Consider the following 21575-nt stretch of genomic DNA (forward strand, 5'->3'; position numbering starts at 1 on the left):
TATCAACCTACATTTGTGATTGGTTTTTAATAAATGAATATTTAATACATTTTTCTTTTTTATAAATTTATTATATTCAAATATTTAATATAAGTACAATTAAATTAAATTGGAATGAAGTAATAAGTGATTTTGCAACTTTAAATAAATTTACAGGCATAAATTATTCAACATGAATATTTAATTTTGTGAAAACAATTAAGATCAATTTGAAATAAAATACAAATATTAGAAAGTAATAAAAATATTCAAATTATTTTATAGTTTTGTGTTACATGAATCTTAATATTTGTTTCTAAATTTAAATCTATCATAGCATATTTCATCTAAACAATATTTGAATTTGTTTACAAGACTATTGTTTTAACTTATAAAATAGTTTTTAAAGGATATTTTTTATAAAAATTAATAAATTTGTAAAATAAAATAATTTATCTTTAACCTGTAATTATTTTTCGTTAATTCTGCCTTGAACATTAAAGAACAAAGCACTAGATTTTGTATGTTCTATCACATTGAAAATAAAATGCAACCAGGATTGATGTATATCTATCATTTATTTAATGAAGCATCATATATTTTCAAAATACAATGTGTGTCAACAAGATATTCCGCTTCCTTCAGGGATGCCCTCGCATTTTTTTGTCTTTTCTCCACCGGTAACGTTGATTCCAGACCAGTCCCACTCAGCGGCATTTTTAACTAGAATGTAAATGTTTACACCTGACTTTTTAACTGTTCCAGTAACATTTTTCAATATAAATTTAGTAATCGGAACACCGCCAGTCGCAACACCTGTGGTACCACCAGTCTCAATATTGTAATCACCTTCGATGACAATTCCAAATTTTTTTATGTCCTTTAAGACGATATTTTCATATATGACATTGGTTACAGAACCAGTAGCCTCGTAAACAGTTTTAATTCTCACTCCATTGTCTGAATTTTCTATTTCAACATCTGATACCAGAACATTTTCGACAATGTTATAGTCTCTTCCACCGACTGAACCAATTGATAGGCCATGACCACCATAACAGTAGGTGTCTGTAACTTGTACGTTGGTGCCAGACTTTATGGCAATGCAGTCATCCTGATTATAAACAGTGATACCACTTAATTTGACGGCGTTGGATCTCCACACATTAAAACCGTCTGTGTTATGGCCTCCCTTGGTGTCACCGTCTTTGTTATCAACAACAATATTAGACGCGGAAATACCATCACTATCTTCAATCCAAATAGCGTGGTAAGGGGTGTTTTTTACAGTTATATCGTGAATTACAGAATTTTTCATTCCGTGTAAGATGAAAAATACCGGTTTAATTTTTCCTCCGTGTTCTCCTAGACCATCCCACCATAAATCTCCTTGCGGATTTAGTACATGGCCTGAAGTACCAGTTATTTCTATCTGTTCACCGGTAATGTTAAGCAATGGACCATTCCACTCATAAAATTCCCAAGTTATTGTACCTTGGAAAGTGAGTTTAGTGCCTGTATTCAAATTTAAATTTAAAGCAGTGCCAGCTGGAACACTTATGCCGTTTAAGACAATTTCAGTGCAGTCTTTCACTGCATCTTGAATATCGTTTTCGCTATATTTAGAGATAGTACAGGAAGCGGCCGAAGTTGGGTTAATAACAGCTAACACATCCAGTATCAGGAATACGACACCAACGAAGTAACGCATGTTTAATGATCAATCTAAAAAAATACAAAAATACATATTAAATTCAGTTATAAATAATCACTATACTCTGTTTGGAAATGAAAGAGAGTAATAAAACCCCGAGATAAGAACCGGCCATGGGCGTGCTAATATTTCGTTTCAGGTAATTATCGGGTAACACTAATGCTAACAGGTAATGGGTGTACATTAGTATATTTTACTGGATACATCATAGGGCAGGAGCCAGTGTATTGTGACAGATCAATCCAGTCTTAGAGCTGAATATACGAAGACGTGCTAGTGCAGTAGAGTAAAATTCGACTTGTGTTTAGTGACTAAAGTACACTCATTTTATTTTAAAAAAGAAATACCAACGCTAAACAAAATTTTAAGTGATCTTTCAGAGGACAACGATTTGCCAAAAATCAGTAGTAGCAAATTATGGGCCGTCTTACGAGAGTTGAATTTTTGCTGGGAAAAGTAGAACAGGAAGTCAGTTCTTATCGATAAAGATGAAATTATTTGTTGGCGATGATCCTACTTAAGATCAATTAGAAAATTCCGTGATGAAGGAAGGAATATTTATTATCTAGACGAAACTTGGGTCAACGAGGGATATACTGTAACAAAAGTATGGCAAGATAAAAATGTAAAAAGTTTTCGACAAGCATTTTTGGATGGACTTTCAACAGGGTTCAAAGCACCTTCAGGTAAAGGACGAATATTAATAGTGACACATATAGGTAGTGCCAGTGGTTTTGTAGCGGTTTACTTTTATTTGAATCTAAAAATACAGGTGATTATCACGATGACATGAACGCAGATGTTTTCGAAGAGTATTTTACACAGATGTTGGATCTTATTCCTCCGGGGTCTGTAATTGTCATGGATAATGCCAGTTACCATTCACGGCAGACCGAGCGGACGCCTACGACTGCTTGGAGGAAAGCCGATATAATTCAATGGTTATCCGGAAAAAACATTTCTATTGAAACAAATATGGTGAAAAATGAACTTTTGACACTTCTTGTCAATCTTAATAAAGATAAATAGAAGAAAAAATATGTTATCGATGAAATGGCAACAAATCGCCAAATAACGGTACTACGGTTAGCACCTTATCACTGTGAACTTAACCCAATCGAATTAGTCTGGGCGCAGGTAAAAGGAAATGTAGCGCGAAATAATACGACGTTTAAATTAAGTGACGTGAAAATTTTGTTAAAAAATTCCTTGGAACGAGTAACTGCAGATAACTGGCAAAGATGTATACATCATGTACAAAAGAAGAGGAGAAAATGTGGGAACTCGATAATTTAATTGACGTTACTGTGGAACCTATCGTTATCAATCTAGGAGACGAAGATAATTCATCAGAATATTCAGAGGATGAATTTTAATATACCTACTTTTTTATTTTCTTTATTGTACATTTATACAACACTACATTTACTCACCATAATTTGAATTTTCAAAATACATATATTTTTGTGTGGAATAAAAGTCTATTCACTAAATTTAAATAAATATTTTGATAATAATATTGAATAATTTTATTTGAATTACCAAAAACCCTCTTAAGCCGGTTATGATGCTTGAAGTAGCCTCATGTTTTGAAATGCTGTTTTTATATTGTTTACTTATAAGAGAAATGTACCGAGAAATTGAAGCGGCATAGACAAAGACGGATTGTCGGGGATTAAATTTTAGCTACCTGCTACAATTTAGTACAGTCTGATCGCAAAAAGTTTTTTAAAAGTACACCTCTTCTATATAGATAAAACATAATATAACAATATTGAATATAAGCACCAGTACTACATTTATTTACGATTTGCATACATAATGAGCTTTTATTACTCTCTTTCATTTCTAAACAGACTATAATAATGATAGCAACAGATAATATGTTAGATGAAAGATATATAAATATGGTGGTTCAGTTTTAAATTGATTAACTTCAAAGATTATTGGTACCGGGTTTCCATAGAAATTATTTCTCTCGGAAATCCTATAAAGCATAAGTGGAAAGATATCGGTTTTCTTATAAACTGCCAGTTTGTTGCACACTGTAACTATGGTTTACTACAGAATATTTTAAAATCAATGCACAAGAGAGATAAATGTAAAGAAAATACATTTTCACATGATTTATGTTCCAGTTAATAATTTTATATGTACTTGTTCTTGCTTGCGGAAATTATTTTTATTTAATATCAAACTAATCTGAAAGTTTGGGTTTAGGACTGGTTTAAATTTAAATTACTTAATTGTTTATTATTTATGTAAAATAATAAATAACTATTTTTTTTTACATGTAAATTATTGAGTTTGAAATCAGTTAGTTTAGATTAAAAAAAACGAAAGGTAAATCTTGCATATTTAGAGACTATTTAATATTAAACTTTGTGATTGATAAATATTAAATAAACTATTACTGCTATAAATGCATCGAAAGAACATGTTTATTTTAATATTAATATGTCTACATCAGTTACCAGCAAACTTATTGAACTAGTTAAAAGGAGGCGAACCTACATAACTCTCTATTTCTTCGAGGTAGGAATAAATAAGTGAGAACAAAAACTACTGAATTTTTTTAAATTTTGTATGCGTGGGTTGCAGAAAGAATTGGATCGGGAATTGAATAATGAATTAAGAGGATAATTTTTAACAGAACCCCTTGTATATTTTTACATAGATTTACTGTATTTACTTAAAATAAAGATATGATCAAATACTGGCATAGGATTAGTGTTTTAGAAAAAAACCTTTTGATAAAGTTACAGTCCAGATAGAGCGTACTTCGCAACGATATGCCCAGTGCTCACCCAATAGGGATAAGCCAATCGTCTATCTGGAGAATTTTAAAGAAAGACAACCTTCCTCCATATCACTATACTCCTGTTCAAATTTATTAACTCAAGATTTACCAGCTCTCTTACAATTTTCCCAATTTTTAATATATAAACAAATAGAAAACCAAGATTTTCACCGATGACGCGACATTTACTAGACGAGAAGTTTTTAATCGGAAAAACATCATCATTTGTGGGAATTCACATGCTCTAAGGGAAATACATTTTCAGTATAAATTTAAGGTAAAATTTGGTGTGGTGTGATATCTTGTTTTTTTTGTTGATCCTTTCAAACTCCCTCCTAATCTGAAAGGACCTCTATATTGTTAAACTTTCTTGCCCAAAATTTAAACACACACCTAGAAGATATACCACTAGCCATAAGACGAGACATGTAGTTTATGCAGGATGGGGCATCACCACATTTTCCTCTGTCAGTGCCCCAGTACATGAATGAAGATTTTCCTCATAGGTGGATTGGCCGTGGAGGTGAATTTGTTTTGACTGAGAAGTCCAGATTTAAACCCTCTAGACTTCTCAATATGATCACTAACGAAGGAAATAGTTTACAAAGAAAAAATTAATTCCATCGAGGAGTTGCGACAAAAAATTCAAGAATCCGTGAATACGATTGAAAAACCGACACATTTTATTTAATATCCAAAGATCTTTAAAAGTGTACTTAGATACTTCTGAAGTTTTCTTTTATTACTGTTACTCATTATTACTGTTATTTATTGTCTTTGTTGTTGTTATCCTGTACATTTGTTTTTTTAATTTAAAATAATAAAACCCGATAAAGTTAGATGAATTAAAGGGTTTCTCTGTAAAACTGAACTGCCTTTTAGATTTTCAACTCACTTTAGCCATAGTTCTTTATACAAAAAAATGTGTTCTGATTTACTGAAGTAACAGGGTGTAACTAGCGCCCTGTACAAATAGCGTCAAATTCAGCATGAAATTCGTAATTCTCATACCAAAAAAAATAGAATTACCAATTTTCGAGTTGATTCTGCTAAAAATTCTAAAATTATTGAGAAACTTCAAATTAAAATTCCTACTCTGAACACCATGTCTCTCCTAAACCTGCAATATTTGTATAAGACATGTTAAGCTCAATCATCAAATTTTGATATGTAGTATCTCCAGTTTAGAAATTACCCGTTCTTAATGAATCACCCTGTATAACTAACAAAGAATTAGGACACAACGGTCATACTTATTAATATTCAAAATCTTAAACTATAATCATCGACTTTTAAGTAAAAAAACGGTGAACATAATAGTCATAAAAATTAACGAAACACATAAAAGTAAAGTAATAGTTTGTTATTTTATACAAAAAAATCAACCCAATTACTCCCTACATTTGACTAAATATTAAGAAATGATTAAGAAGAAATAAAAGAAGTCGATCAAAAATGTCGAAATGAATTTCTACCTTATAAAAAACAATTTGAAATTCGGGACAGCTATGAAAACGAAAATGCAGCTTTCCAACTTCTGTATACATAAACTTATTATAATTTATTATCGATGAATTAAATACGTTTCTACATTCTACTTTATGTATGTCACTCAAGTAAAGCAAATTTGAAAAACTTACGTGTCCTCTTCTCTATCAGATATTAGACCTTTTCAAACTATTACCTAAATAACACTAAAATTCCAACTCTTTACAGGAAAAGGTTCTCGAGTGATATAAATGCTGTTATCTTAATGTCGTCATTAATACGATTTTTGTAGTGGGTACAAATTAATTAGCGATAGATTTTATGTTTTTAAGTATATAACAACGTGAGCAATATCAAGATAAAAGATTTGGAACAGAAAAACAATACATTTTAATTTCCGCCTTATTACCACAAAATATCCTTTGGTATCTAACTTTTATAATATTAAAATTGAAATAAACTTCATTGATTCATACCAAAAATATTGGATATGTAATACTACCTATTTTATCTTGAAATTATTGAAAAACTCTTATAAAATACTACAGTTTCGAATTTCAAATAAGGTGAGATTAGCCCTTATATTTATATTATTTCCAAGAATTAGCACAGAAAATGATCAATAGTATGGTTTGTGAAGTGGGTACAACTTTCTATACTTTAGTTTTTAGTAGTTCAGTCTGGAAGGTAAACAAATTACCGCCTTAATCGTTTCACTGTCCTTACCTTAGAAATTTGTGTTTCTAACTTCAGGAGTATCATCTCTAGAAGTAATTATGTAGTTTTATAGCAAGAATTCGTAACTGAAATAATTTTAAACAAATTTAAGGGACATTTAAAGTTATAGAAACCCTGTGGTTATTATGAGAATAATTTGAGTGATTTGTTTTATTAAATTTTTGTTGACTTAACGTTTGTAACTTTGCATGAAAATTTTAAAATTCAAAAAAGCAACGCGTCTATTTGGATGTCATTTTGAAAGGAAAGAAGGAACAACTTGGAAAACGTACACCCACACAACTGGCCGATATTTTAAAGTGCTATGAATTTAATACAGAAAAACAGAATGAGGAAAATTATGAGATGCCGTTATTCAAACAGTGTGAAAAAAAACTGCCAAATTCGAGCAGGATTAGATATCTTTTAATACATTCGAAATTAAATGAAAAATGAGAATGCAAAGATATATGTACAATTCTAAATAAAAAATCTTGTCTATCGCATGGTAAACATTTTTTTTTTAAATTTATGATGACTCTCCTGTGATTTTATTATTGAAAATATTAATAATAATGAAAATACTGCATTAGGACAATACAGTTGTACAACTTTCAAAACAAATCTTTTTTTTTAACTTCATTCAAAATATCCATTTCTATCTAGTTAGTTTGATTAAAACAGATCTATGTATTTTCTGGTTACATGGTTTTTATTTAAAGAAGCACGTATGATCATGAAGAAACAAAACACCATTTATTTACATTTATCCATGGACAAATTATTTATAAAACATGATATAGTGTAATCGGTTATTCACAAGATATTCCACTGTCTTCAGGAATACCCTCGCATTCTTTGGTCTGTTCTCCACCAGTCACGTCAATATCAGACCAGTGCCAGTCGGAAGCGCTCTTTACTAATACGTAGATATTAACACCTGACTCTTTAACAGTGCCAGTAACATTTCTCAATGTAAAATCTTTAATAGGAACACCGTCAGTAGCCACGCCAGTAGGACTACCAGTATCGATATTATAATCACCTTCAATAATGATACCATAATTATTTATTCCCACTAAAAATATGTCTTCGTAGGTAACATTGGTTACTGATCCAGTAGCCCCGTATACGGTTTTAATCCTCACCCCATTATCTGAATTTTCTATCTCAACATTGGATACTAGAACATTCTCCACAATGTTATAATCTCTACCGCCAACAGAACCGATTGACAGGCCATGTCCACCGTAACAGTAGACGTCCCTAACTAGAACGTTGGTGCCAGATTTGATGGCAATGCAGTCATCCTGATTAAAAACTGTGATACGTTCGAGTGTAACATTATTAGAAGTCCATACGTTGAATCCATCTGTGTTATGTCCTCCCATGGTGTCACCGTCTTTACTGTCAATGTAAACATCAGACGCGATAACACCATCACTATGTTCGATCCAAATGGCATGATACGGAGTATTTTTTATTTTTAAATCGTGGATTACGGAGTCTTTCAGCCCGTGTAAAACGAAAAATACTGGCTTTACTGTGCCACCATGTTCTCCTTTACCATCCCACCAAATGTTTCCTTTTGGATCTATCACATGGTCTGGGGCACCAGTGATTTCTAACTGTTCACCAGTTATATTAAGTAGCGGTCCGTTCCATTCTTGATAACCCCATGTTATTGTACCTTGGAAGGTAAGTTTTGTGCCTGGATTTAAATTCAAGTTTAAAGTAACCCCAGCTGGTACGTCCAAGTTATCTAGTGTGATGTCTTTACATTCACTTACTATGTTTTTAATGTTATCTTCATCGTATTTGGAGACTGTACACGTGGCAGCTATGGATGGTTGAATAGTAACCAAAATACCCAATATTGGGAGTCCTAGTACAGTAAAAAAACGCATATTTTTATGATTGACCTGAAACAATACGTACGTAACAGATAATAGAAGCAATAACAAAAATGATTTTTCACTCGTATATAGGGTGATTCAGTTATGTCATTAATTTTAAGGGAATATAGGGAAAAATAAGTAGAATACGAATACGCGATTAAAAAAATGCATACTTAGGCTGAAAAAATATTTTTACAAAGGTTTATCGAGAGTGAATCTTGACCTACTGTATTCGGTCACTAACCTAGCTTTTACTGTGTTTTTAATAGTGAACGACAAAAACAGACCTCTTTACCTAGACACATGAATGAATAAGATATTTTTATACATTTTAAATATTAACAAGATTATTTATTTGTTAATAAAAACAAGTGTACAACGATAATAATTGTTTTCGAATGTTGGGTTTTACTTTTATGAGTAATATTGTTAACATTTTCACTATGTCTTATATGTGTGTTTAGTACTATGTTCATTATTCAGTTTGTAGTACATATACCTTATTGTGACATATTGCTTTCCAAAGATTTAAAATGATAGTACGGCTAAAAAACACTCACTCATCCGTCCATAGCACTTTGTTAAGTTGGGACCCGCTGCTAATTTAATTTTGAAACCAATTGCAAAGTTCAAGACAACTGGGAAATCAGCTGTTTCGCTTCAACGTTTAAACACTTTGTGGTCCGCCAGCCGGCGCGTTCCCCGTTGCGAAGTAGGGCGCCGAGTTAACGGGAGTTAAGGGGTAATTTGCTTATTTTTTAAAAGGTCGAGTATTATTTTTTTAGATTATCTGTCTTTCTTAGACCTTCCAAGTACGTGATTAAAATTAATGATATTATGACTGCATCACCGTGCAGATGTTGTTTTAAGGATAAATTAGCTAAATTTGAAATTTAAATTTGGGTAGTCAAAAAAAGGAAGTCTCACAATGGAATGTTTGAAAACGCTTAGTTTTCTCGATACAGATCGATATTTCTACCACACTAAGAAATAGGTAAGTATGAATTAAATTATAAATTTAATTAACAATATTTAAAATTTTTTAATTAAATAACCCATGCGCTAAAAGGATCACTTAAAGGGTTGTATTTTATAAACCCAGTTTTATCCGATTCGGAATAGCAAAGCAAAAAAATATGTGTAAAAATCAACTCGCGACTCTTGTTTATGAGTAAGTAAGTAATTCTTTGCTTTTCAGTACGCAAAATACTTATATAAAAAAATAAATTAAATAGAGAAAAAAAGACATAATAAGTACCTACTGTAATATAGTCCAATGGGAATTCCATTTCGTAAGAGTTAATTATATAAATTGAAGAGTCTTTTTTTATTTCAAGTATTTTGTAATATTTATCTTATGTGCTTATTATTTAGCAGCCCAAATACTAGTATGGATTGCCTCTTATAAATATTACTACAAAGTTTAATTGTCTTCAAAACATAACAAATACGATAGTGATAGCTGATGTCAGTGACACATATTGTTTTCTTTTAAATGATAACATATTTTTTAGTTGATAATCTTAATTTCAAAGGCAATCATTTTAAAATGTTAGTGACAAATGACTTGACCAACTATACTATGACAAATTTTAGGCTAAAATTATTCTATTTATTTTTCCCGTATGCCAAATGGTTCTTGAAATATCGAGGTTTGAAGTTGCCATGTCGTTATGGGACTAGAGGGCTTAGAAAAAAATGTGGTTTATTTTAATAAAATCATAATGCCAGTGTAATTATTAAAACTGCTCAATGTGACCACCAGCTTATGCAATTAACAAACTGCAATCAATAATTTTTTTTTAATCCCAGCCAAATCGCTAATTATTAAATTACCTAGACCTTTACAACAATGTAATTTACTCCTTTCCGATATCAATTGAAAAACCAACACGTTGACAGGTTCGGTCGCGTCGGTATTGAAATATTTGAAAAACTTGTTCACATATTTATTTAACCATACCCATATACAGGTCTGGTCGAACTAAACGTGGAGGTGGTAGTAATGTATATGCCCAGTTGAAGAATGCGAGCGGGAGCAAATGAAATCTAACGCAGCTGCATTGGGCCACTGGGCAATAAATCTCAGCTGTTGACAAGTGTTGACAAATTGCCCAGCAGTGCAGTGCAGCAATGCGGAATTTGGTGTGATTAAGGTAACTTTAATTTTTTATAGACACCTTCTATTAATCATTGATATTACAATTGCGAAAGGGAGAAATAATATTATTACAACATGGCATTTTGGAAACCTTTTGAAACGGAACAAAACGAAATTTATCATCAATATAATAAAATTGTTTAAGGACATAAATATTTAAAATATGTTGTTGGCCAAATGAATATATAATAGAAATTTTCTACACATTATATACAACTCATTATAATTTTTTACCTTCAGCAGAAAACTTTTTTAGGGATGCCTATGAAAGTCATTAAATTTTATTGCCAGGCGCATTTTTACATGTTCAACTGACTTCGGAAAGACAATAACTACCCATACGATCTGGAACTTCAATTCCCGATATTTCAAGAGCTGTTGGGAATTCGGGAAAAGTGAATAGAATCTCGGATATCCCAGCGGCCACCCTGTATATTCTCATATAGGTGTGGTGTGCTCTCTTTAATCTTTTGCATTAATTCCCAAGAGTTGTGCTGATTGACTAGCAAATATTTAATTAAAACTTTTAATTGATGTTGCAAAATTAATCGAAAGCTAATTAATGCCGACACTACCTATATCTAAGGTATACTAATATCGGTGTTATATCAAAGTCCTTTTGCACAAATTGTAATTGAAGTTTTTCATTGCTAGTTTGAAATATTCTCCACACAACAATTCTGAAGAAGTAACATATATTGAAATAAGTTCATTAATTTACTCACTAGAAATTTTTTTTTATACTAACTTTAGTTATACCCAATTACGAAAATGTAGCTTTATTTATGTCTTACAGAAGAAAAGAGATAAAAGTATAGTTTTTAAGTTTTTGATTATACTTAGATGCAACAAAGTGTGAAAAATTTATTTATTATATCTTTGAGAAATTCTTGTTTACAATTTCTTAGGCGAAATTAATAAAAAAAATAATGAGCTATTGAAAAATTATCTGTATGGATCGATCAAATCCATTTGAATAAACCCTTAAACATACCTAGCATAAAATTACGTGTTAATAATACTACTCTTTACTTCAAATCTCATCTAATCCAAATCCTTGCAAACCTGAATCCGTTAAAAGGAAACAAAACAGAAAAGCAAAAGCCAATATTCTTGTGGATTGGACATACCTTATAGACTTTCAGGAATATCGTCCTTTCAAGCTCTCGAATAACACTAGAGTCATTACCTTATATTGGTAAAAGTCCTCAAATATTAACGTAAACATTTTTATCTGAATGCCGTCATTTAAACATGTTGTTTTAGCTGTAGTAATTAGTGATAAATTTTTGTTGAAGTGTAATCGATGTTATGTATATTATCAATAAGATCTAGAATTCTGAATAAAAGATAACAATTCTAGAATAAATGTTTGTTGTCTTATGAAGAGATAATGTTATATGTTATATAATGGGTCCATTTAGCATATACCTAAATATTTTTAAAGTCATAGTTACAAAGTATACGTTATAGTTAGTTAAGGTGGAAAGAATCAGAATATTTTTTTTACAATATTTGCCTTAAATAAAAAACAATTACTGTTTATGAAAATGAAGTGAAGTGCTCAGATTATCACTTTTCTCTTTGAATGAATGTGAATGAATGATGTGTAATTACTTTCTGTAAATCCCTGTTAAATATGAATGCTGGGATCTAATTACATTAAACACAGACAATTTTAATTTTCTTCTGTTTTATCTAAATCGTCACTAACCTCGTAACGTATCGATAATTAACACATGATGTTTTCATTTTTAATAATATGCCATGTTAACAGATTTAGTCAGATTTGTTTAATTTTTGTTTGTAAAAGTATATCTCATTGCTATGAAGAATTTGTTGCATTTTGTAGAAAAATGTGGATTCAAGAACTTTAGAGAACGGGAATTCGTAGACTGTTGCTAAAAATTACATATTGTATGTTGTATAGTTTCGTAATAGTTATGTAGAAAAATTTAAGAAATGGTGCCAGTGAATGAGCTGGGAGCTTATCTATTCTATACGGCATTTTAATCAGTGTCATTATTTTGATAAATAGTGGATTCTATGAAGGAAACGTACAAGACAAATATATATTTTGGTTGGATATACTCCAACCTTTTTGACAGATGAAGCTCTCCTAATTTTCCATTTTTGTTCAAATTTTAAATGTAAGAAGTTGGAAGCTCTCAATTGGTAGGGCAGATCTGTTTTGAGGTGGATGTGACATAATAAAAGTGTAGATCCCTAGATATAGGCGAGGTTCGGAACATTTACAAAATTACAAAAATGTTTAAAAAATTTAAAAAAATACCTATTTTATTTAATTTTCTACTTATATCTTGGAACCTATGCATTTTGGAAGAATATTGAAGAGGAAACAAGTTTTAGAATTGAATGTTGTTTAAATTTATTACCGATGTTGCAAAATAGCAATAAATGATAAAGAAAAGGCAAAATAATCAAGTTTTTTGGATAATTTTTACAAATACTTTAATTGCTCCGATGGCATTCTAATTTTGGTAAAATAACTTTAGAGTATAATAAAACAACACACCAAATTTCCTTAAAATCGGTTCGATAGTTTTCGCAAAATAATTAAAAAAAAATTTTTTTTTCGAATTTTCGAAATGTTGCACAGCCTCAAATAAAGCATCTAGATACTTGAAATTTTTTTCACATAGAAAAGTCCTTTCAAATGGTTTTTGAAAAATTGAAATGGGTTGATTAGGACGGCCACAGTAAATTTTTAAAATTAACACTCTTTTTTCATTTTAATTAGATTACATTTATCAATTTGCAATTTAGTTTTTTTCACAAATTATAATTTTCAAGTACTATTTTTTCTTAATTTTATCTGTAATTAACAAAAAAAAAATTATTTAAACAATTGTAATAATTATAATTAAATACATTCATATTTAGAGTGTTGAAATATATACGAAAACAAATTTTTCCATTGAAAAAATGCAATAGCATTGGGTAAAATATACAGTATATTTAATGCATAAATAATAAACTTTGTTTATAACAAAATATGTGTAAATTAGACAGTTGGCATTACGATATTCGAATTTCTTAGCTTGCGAGACATGGATTAAAAAAAAAGATCGAAATTGGTCCATTAGAAGCCCATATAATGCAATTTTTTTCGTAGCTTCGCATTTTGAACCTTCGAATTCAGTCTCGGAGCGAAAGCCCCCTCCCCCACTTTAAAAATTTACTGTGGCCGTCCTAATCAACCGATTTCAATTTTTCATAAACCATATGAAAGGTTGAGCGGTTTTTTCTATGTGAAAAAATTTTTAAGTATCTAGATGATTTATTTGAAAATTTGAAAATTTTTTTCAAATCAAATCAAACTATCAAACCGATTTTAATGAAATCTGGTGTGTTGTTTTATTATACTCTAAAGTTTTATTTACCAAAATTAGAATGCCCTCGGAACAATTAAAATATTTTAAAAAATTATCCAAAAAACTTGAAATTGAAACTGAAATTTGACCTAAAGATATTACGCTTGTTGTTTATTTATTTTAACAAGAGAGGCACTGTAGAATATAATTATATCTAATGATATTACATATTTTATCGAATGATTTGAATATTATTTGAACATCAATTTGAAATATATTACGTGGTAGCTTGTTTTTTAAATAGAAGATAATCCAATGAGTAATATCTTGATCTGACCAAACGTTCTTATTTTGAGAAAAATACTCTTTTTATCTAGAAAATAGGCATCACGCTGCCTTGATCACTGGATTGGCCTGTTCTTATTTAGTTATTTTTAGCTACTGTTGTTGCAATCGATGTTTTTTAATGATCAGAGTCTCGTTTGCGTTTCAATATTGCATGTTAATAAACAAGTTAATATATTCGTCACAGACAATATAGCTCTGTGATATTCGTAAAGAACTGATTCTGAGTGTAATATAAATTGTTCCAAGATATTAAAAATCGGCTTTATAAAATTTAGAGTCCAGCGAAGAATATGTTAATAATATTCAAAGTATCAGTGTAATGGGTAAAGTAATAATAATGATATTTAGTAGGTTTCGTATATGAACTGAAGTTATATGGTTCATTTAGATATTTAGTATCAAATATTGGTATTTAATGAAAATTTTAAAGAATAGATTTAATTTTGATCTTTTGACCTTTAAAGTAAAAAAAATATATATTTTCATTGTTATTTTCTTCAAGTTAATTGAAACGGCAAATAAAATCGTTTTATCGAGTAACTCGTTCTCGACACACTGCGAATGTAAGGTACTCCCCTTTTAGCTTTCGAATCAGATAGATATCAGACAGAAATTGAATCAAATGGCATCAAGTTTTCTACTTTTTAATGTAAAATTGAAGCCTGAATCCCCAAAGATGACAGTAGTAACGTACAAACTGAAATTCGAATTGGCAAGCTCAGCTACATTGAAGGTTATTTGAATTTACTATCCAAGAGCGGTTTGCCTTTGAAATTTGTTCGATATATTCCGAAGTTGCTATCGTTTGAACGCCATTCTTTACAGGTATATGTTGAGTAAATTGGTTCAGTCCTGAATTTACAACAACTTTCGTTTAAAATAGAATCAGAAATGTTTCGCAATGCTTGCATAATTAAAGTACAGTCCGTACAATATTTGTTGTGATAGAATTCCAAGAAAAGTATAAACCAATAATGTTCTGTTATCGCAACTACTGTTGCAATTTACCGTGGCAGAGGCGTGTCTCCGCGTTATTTTCAGAAAATTAAAATACTTATATTAAGGTAAATATATATAAAGTAGATTTTAAATTTTTTTTTTAAAATGTGTTATTTCTTTTTTATACGACTGCCTTGCAAAAGGGGGTTTTGTGCACGGAAAACACGCTCTGAAAACGGTATTTTGCACACGCCGTGTGCTAAACATTTTGCACACGGTTATGTCATCTTTGCATACGCGTCTCCAGATTGTGATTTTTGTTTGATGTTGTCACCCAAATTATGCAATGTTTCAAGTTGGCTGAGTTTCATAGCAACCGTCACGGCTCCTTTATTTTGTTGATTAGATACTTCAAAAATTGTTGAATTCCCGAAGTTTGGGTGTGAAAATGTGTGATTCTGAAGAGATTTTATAGAAAGCAAGCGAAATATGTTCGGAACTGCTGCCCACAAAATCCAGAAGCAGGTATGAAGCTGAGTTAAGCCGATTTATGGACTGGCGACTAGCCAAAAATGTCCAAACTTTCTCAGAAAATGCAGTAATGGTGTATTTTGAAGAACTATCTAAGAAATATAAATCTTCGACGTTGTGGATGATTGTTTCGATGCTCAAGTCAACGTTAAGTACCAATCACAACAGATCTTGGAAGCTATAAAAAGTTGCAAGCGCTAATCAAACGAAAATCCGGAAACTACGTCCCAAAGAAGTCCCAAATCCTCAAAGAAGATGATTTTTGCCGGTTTTTGACGAAAGCATCAGATGACAAATATTTACTTATCAAGGCGGTGGTGGCAGTTGGACTATCTGGGGCATGTCGAAGGGAGGAATTATGTTATCTCAAAATAGAAGACACCAAAGATTTCGGCAGTGCTATGCTGATTAAACTGAAGAAATACAAAAACAAAGGTACCAAGGTGTTTTACAATTACAGGAAACCTTTACACTATCTTAAAAAATCTTGTACTGTGTTCTTCGTCCTCCTAATCTGAAGACAGGCAGGGTTTTTTAAACTATCAAAACGGAAAATGTTCAAGCCAAAACGTTGGCATCAACAAAATTGGAAACATGGCTAAGGAAATCGCCAAGTTTTTGATGCTAGAGAATCCAGAAAGTTACACGGGACATTGTTTTCGGCGTTCATCGGCCACAATTTTAGTCAATTCTGGCTCAAATCTGCTTGCCCTCAAACGCCATGGAGGGTGGAAATCCAGTACAGTTGCCGAAGGCTACGTTGATGACTGTTTGAGAAATAAAATGGAAGTTTCGAAAAAGATATAGTCTTCAGTGTCTTCTGCTGCCACAGAACCAGAACAACGATCGTCTACTGGAATTTAATTAATAGTTACTTTATTTAATAGTTATTTATTGTATAAGTGTTTAAAGTAGTATTTTATCCACGCAAGAATGTTTAAACGCGAGAACGTAGTGATTTTCAAATAGAAAATGCAGCAAATGCTGCCTGCGAATTTTTATTGCCCGAGAAGTCGGGTCAGAACAAAAATACTGGTGTTTCTGAAATGTTACTGCTAGCACATTTGATGGAGAAGTCAAGAACTTTAAAATCACCGGTGAGTTTGTGGAGTGAATACTCAATGATTAAGTCAACTATCAAAATATCCCAAGCTGAGAGTATTTTGAAACGTAAGAATGACGGTTATACACCTAAAAATCAAACGTTTTTACAAGAGAACAAGTCAACGATTTTGATGAGTTATGCAAACTTACTTTGGACGTCAATGTCGGTCGATAGTCGCACGGTTTAAGGCGTCAGTGTCAGTACTTAAATCGATGTGTGCTATCTGCCCGGGTTTCGAATCCCGCGGCCGGTAGACCGTAGATTAGCTATGCTTGTACGGAGGATTGGCAGCCTCTGTGCAGGTATGTTGGCTTGGGTCAATGTGAGAGATTGACACCGGTTGGCATTTGACCACCCCCCTAATTAATGAGGTTTTCCAGGTTTCCCTCATTCCTGCACTGAATGGTGGTTAGGGCCTACCAACATAAGTCGTTCCTGGGCGCAAATGCGGCCTGCTTAATAATAATATGCCGCCTCCTCTCCCGCACAAGTCTCCGACTTCTNTACTTTTGTAAATAAACTTATTATTATTATTATTATTATTAATTTAAATAATTTCGATGACATTATTGTAGTTACAGATTCTAAAAATGGTATGTCACGTACGTTTACAATTACTTCTCGTCTGGGTTCTGTTTCTCACCTAGAAATTCTCCAGAAATATATCAAGACTAGATTGGAAATTAAAACTGAAATTTCACGCTTTTTTATGCACTATCAAGCAGGTAGATGTTACAACCAACCAGTCGGCAAGAATACCCTTTCTATGATTCCTAATAAAATTGCAGTTTTTAAAATTAGAACATCCTGAAATATTTACAGGCCTTTCATTCCGAAGAACATCGGCAACGTTACTGGCTAATACAGAACTTGATCTATCAACATGGTGGGTGGAAATCAGCCGCAATTGCAGAAAGTTATGTTACTGTTTAAGTAATAAAAATGAAATAACCAACAGGATTCTTTATAATGATACTTCAACTTAATGGATCAGTCAGATAATATTGAGCCTTGACTGAAATGGAGCGGTCAAATCAATTTGATAAAAATGTGATAATTAGTGAACCCGAGGGGAATAATTATCCAGATTTTATAAATGTTACTAAATGTAATTACTATAAATATTCATTCATAATAATTAATAAAATGTAATGTTCATGAAATATTTCTATATATTTGTCCATAAAATATGCATTTCTAACTCGAAATCGCTTTTTTTCCTAGGGAGGTAAGTTACCTCACTTACATCCTGTTGTCCAATTTCCACTTCTACGGTAAAATCCACTTACCTCCTTAAAAACAATATATTAATAGTATTACTATAGTGGGAGCAGATAAAGAATATTTAATGGTTAAGGTAATATCTTTTTACCTTTTACATGTTGTTAGGTATATAGTGAACTTCAATAAAAAATGTGCTTCTCAGCCTGTTGGAAACAACACACTGGCGAAGGTACCCTTAACAGTTGCTTCATTTTTGATATTGCAAATCCAGAATCATATACTGGCCCACCTCAACAATTTTATTGGCCATAAAGGTGCTGATCTTATAACTATCAAACGGCATGGTGAATGGAAGAGCAGAAAGTTATGTTGAGCAGTCTATATCTAACAAACTTGATATTGCAAGGAAAATCCAAGCTGTTTCTTACAAGAAGAGGCATCCCTAACTTGTGCAAATTCTTCACAAACCTCGGCAGATGTTATGCGTACCGGAAATGATATCAACAATGCTACAAGGGTTGTTATTAACGGAAAGGAAGTTAAATGTTATAAAACAAAAAACGAAATGTCTATTATATGTTAATGTTAATAAGTAAATAAATTAAATTTGATTTATTATAGGTTTATTATTTTTTCATTATTCTACTAGTGAAATAAAGTTAATTTAATCAACTAGTCGATAAAGTATCCCTTTAGATGGTCCATATTATGTGTGGATAAAAATCCGATTATAAGGTGATTGTGGATAAAAAGTTTTTATGTACATATAACCTAAATGGCCTAGATTTCGAAATAAAGGATATTAAAACATTTTTAAAATATTACAAATATGCAAATGTAATAAAAGATAATTGATGCAGATCAATATAATTTCTATTGGAGGGTTACCTTTATATAAAATATATCGAATTATCACAGACAATATAGCGTATCGCTACAGACTGCTACTTAAATGGTGCAAATTGGCAACCCGAAATGGAAGCAGGGTCTCCTTAGCCGGCTTCCAGCTATAAAATTTAGCGTGGTAACTCTTCTACTTGGTAATAGCAGTTCCAGCGGTGGCTTTGTTGCCAAATAATAACTGCTAAATAAATTTAATGCTTTCAATTATGTAATTAAAGAGATAAGGAACTTATCTTGTGTTTGGAAATCACATTTGCCTTAAATGTTAAATAAAATAAATCAAGTTAGAATTAAAACTATTAATTTACCTAATTAATTATTTAGTTTACATCACCTTGGAATGGGAAAATTCAAAAACTCGAAATTAATGTTTTTAGATTTGTGCGTCGACTTCCAATATGGTACGATATTAACACCTATGTTTAAAAAAATTGCATTATACAGGTTGTGTATCCTTAGATGGGTACTGCCTCTTATTGTTGATTTCTTTAGATAGGTAAAATAATTATTGACACAAGTGTTGCATATCATGGATGTCATTGGTAGTGCTCATATTTGTGACACAAAGTGTTCAAAAAAATTAACACATGTAAAATTGCTGGAACCTCAAGGAGTAGTTGAATACGAAATTTATTTAAAAGAAAACAACAAATCGTCAATCAATACAGAGATAAGATAATGCGTTCGCTACTGCTGTTGCAATTTTTGACTTACTTTTTTGTTTTTCGACATACTGACTTCGGACCGTTTCCATTCAACGCAGAACGGACAATCAGAACCAGAATAGTGGGGAGATTTTTTAAATTATTTTTCAATTCAACGCACCGTTTCTGAATTATAAGACCTTTTTTACTGTATCACCTCACACACCTCTTCTTTCCGAAATTTATTTTCCACATACGGACTTCGGACCTTTTCCATTCAACGGGGTGTGGAGAGAATTTTTAAATTATTTTTTCGATTTTACGCACCGTTTCCGAGTTATACGGCCTTTTTACTATAACACGACATACCTCTTGTTTCCAAAATTTATTTTCGACATACGGACTTCGGACCTTTTGCATTCAACGCAGAAGGAACATAAAGAACCCAGGAGGGAGGGGTTGACATTTTTCAATTATTTTTTCGATTCAACGCGCCGTTTCCGAGTTATAAACACTTTTTTATCCTATGATGTCACACACCATTGCTCCCGATTTTTTTTTTCTGACATGCGGGTTTTGACGTTTTTCACTGGTCCACCATGGGAGATTTATTTGTTCACCATGGGAGATTTTTTGATACTTAGAGTCTAAGCAAATACTGTTTTTTTTTTTCAACCAAGGGGAAATTTGTTTATATTTCCAGCCATTTCCGAGTTACGAGCAAAAAGCGTTTTTTTTTCTTATACTGTGTGACATCATAGATCGATAACGAAGGCTAAAAAGGCCACGCGCTCTACCCCACGCTCCCTCCCTAGGTGTCCTGAAATTGCTGGGTAGACTCCTGAAGACAGCAGAGAGAGAGAGAGAGAGAAAAAAAGAGATAAGCTCTCTATGAGGACAAAGTCACTCTATCTCTATCGCACACTATAACTCTATCTCTCTCGCACACAATCAGACAAAAACGACAGAAACTAACCTTCTTTTAAAAATACATGGGATTTATCATTATTAGAATAACCCATTTTAATTTAAAAAATTTAAAAAAATACAATGAGTTATTCTTATGACGAAAAATAAAACATAATTAACTGTATTATTCAAATAACAATAATGTGCAAAAGTTCTTCAGGAATATTGGCAAATTTACTTTGGAGGAAGAATCCCGTCAACGAACACTAAAAAATATTATTAGGTGGCCAGAAAACAGCCCCGATCTCATTGTCAGTCCTTTAGACATATTTTTTTTTTACTTGAAAATTTACAAGTATTGAAAGAAAAATACAGAACGAAATGCTTGATAATTTTGAATTTGTTTTTGAAGCAATTAATAGTAAATTAAAACATATTTTCAACTGTATCATCACAATCACTTGCATGTTGATTTGTAAAAATTGTAGGTATATTAATGTTATTTCGTTTTTAGGTATTCTCATTATGTTGTTGTAAAGGTTAGTTATAAAAATCGTAGTTTGTTATTTTCATAAGGATGAATTTAATTTTTTTTTTAATGATTTTTTTTATTTTAAACATAATATTTTATGCCAGCAAATTTTGATGTCAAATGAAATAAAGGAAAAGTCGTACATTTGTATTTAAAGTTTCTTTCTATCTTTAATTATTAAACCTGTAAGTGGATGTCAAAATACAAAAAAAAAACTGTACCTATAGTCCGCGACGTACCCACCTTGTATATTAAATAAATGTATCGTCATCATCAAATATTAAAAAAATTATATTACAAGCTGTTTAAAATATTATTACGAATTTTGTTTGTTTGGAAATATATTTT

At 31.4% G+C, this 21575-nt stretch overlaps 2 protein-coding genes across 2 annotated transcripts; both read right to left on the bottom strand.

Annotated features, from left to right (window-relative positions):
* Window positions 1-538: 538 nt before the first annotated feature.
* Window positions 539-6240, bottom strand: LOC108909062 (polygalacturonase-like). Its single transcript, XM_018713290.1, has 2 exons — window positions 6134-6240; window positions 539-1704 (listed from the first exon to the last, which is right to left on the bottom strand). Exon 2 carries the CDS (start codon window positions 1688-1690, stop codon window positions 599-601), a length of 1092 nt encoding a protein of 363 aa, XP_018568806.1. The 5' UTR covers window positions 1691-1704; window positions 6134-6240; the 3' UTR covers window positions 539-598.
* Window positions 6241-7427: 1187 nt separating this feature from the next.
* Window positions 7428-11961, bottom strand: LOC108909060 (probable endopolygalacturonase II). Its single transcript, XM_018713289.1, has 2 exons — window positions 11888-11961; window positions 7428-8620 (listed from the first exon to the last, which is right to left on the bottom strand). The coding sequence occupies exon 2, from the start codon at window positions 8603-8605 to the stop codon at window positions 7511-7513; it is 1095 nt and encodes a 364-aa protein (XP_018568805.1). The 5' UTR covers window positions 8606-8620; window positions 11888-11961; the 3' UTR covers window positions 7428-7510.
* Window positions 11962-21575: the final 9614 nt, after the last annotated feature.

The sequence above is a fragment of the Anoplophora glabripennis genome, unplaced genomic scaffold, assembly GCF_000390285.2.
Source record: "Anoplophora glabripennis isolate ALB-LARVAE unplaced genomic scaffold, Agla_2.0 scaffold301, whole genome shotgun sequence".
NCBI lineage: Eukaryota > Metazoa > Arthropoda > Insecta > Coleoptera > Cerambycidae > Anoplophora > Anoplophora glabripennis.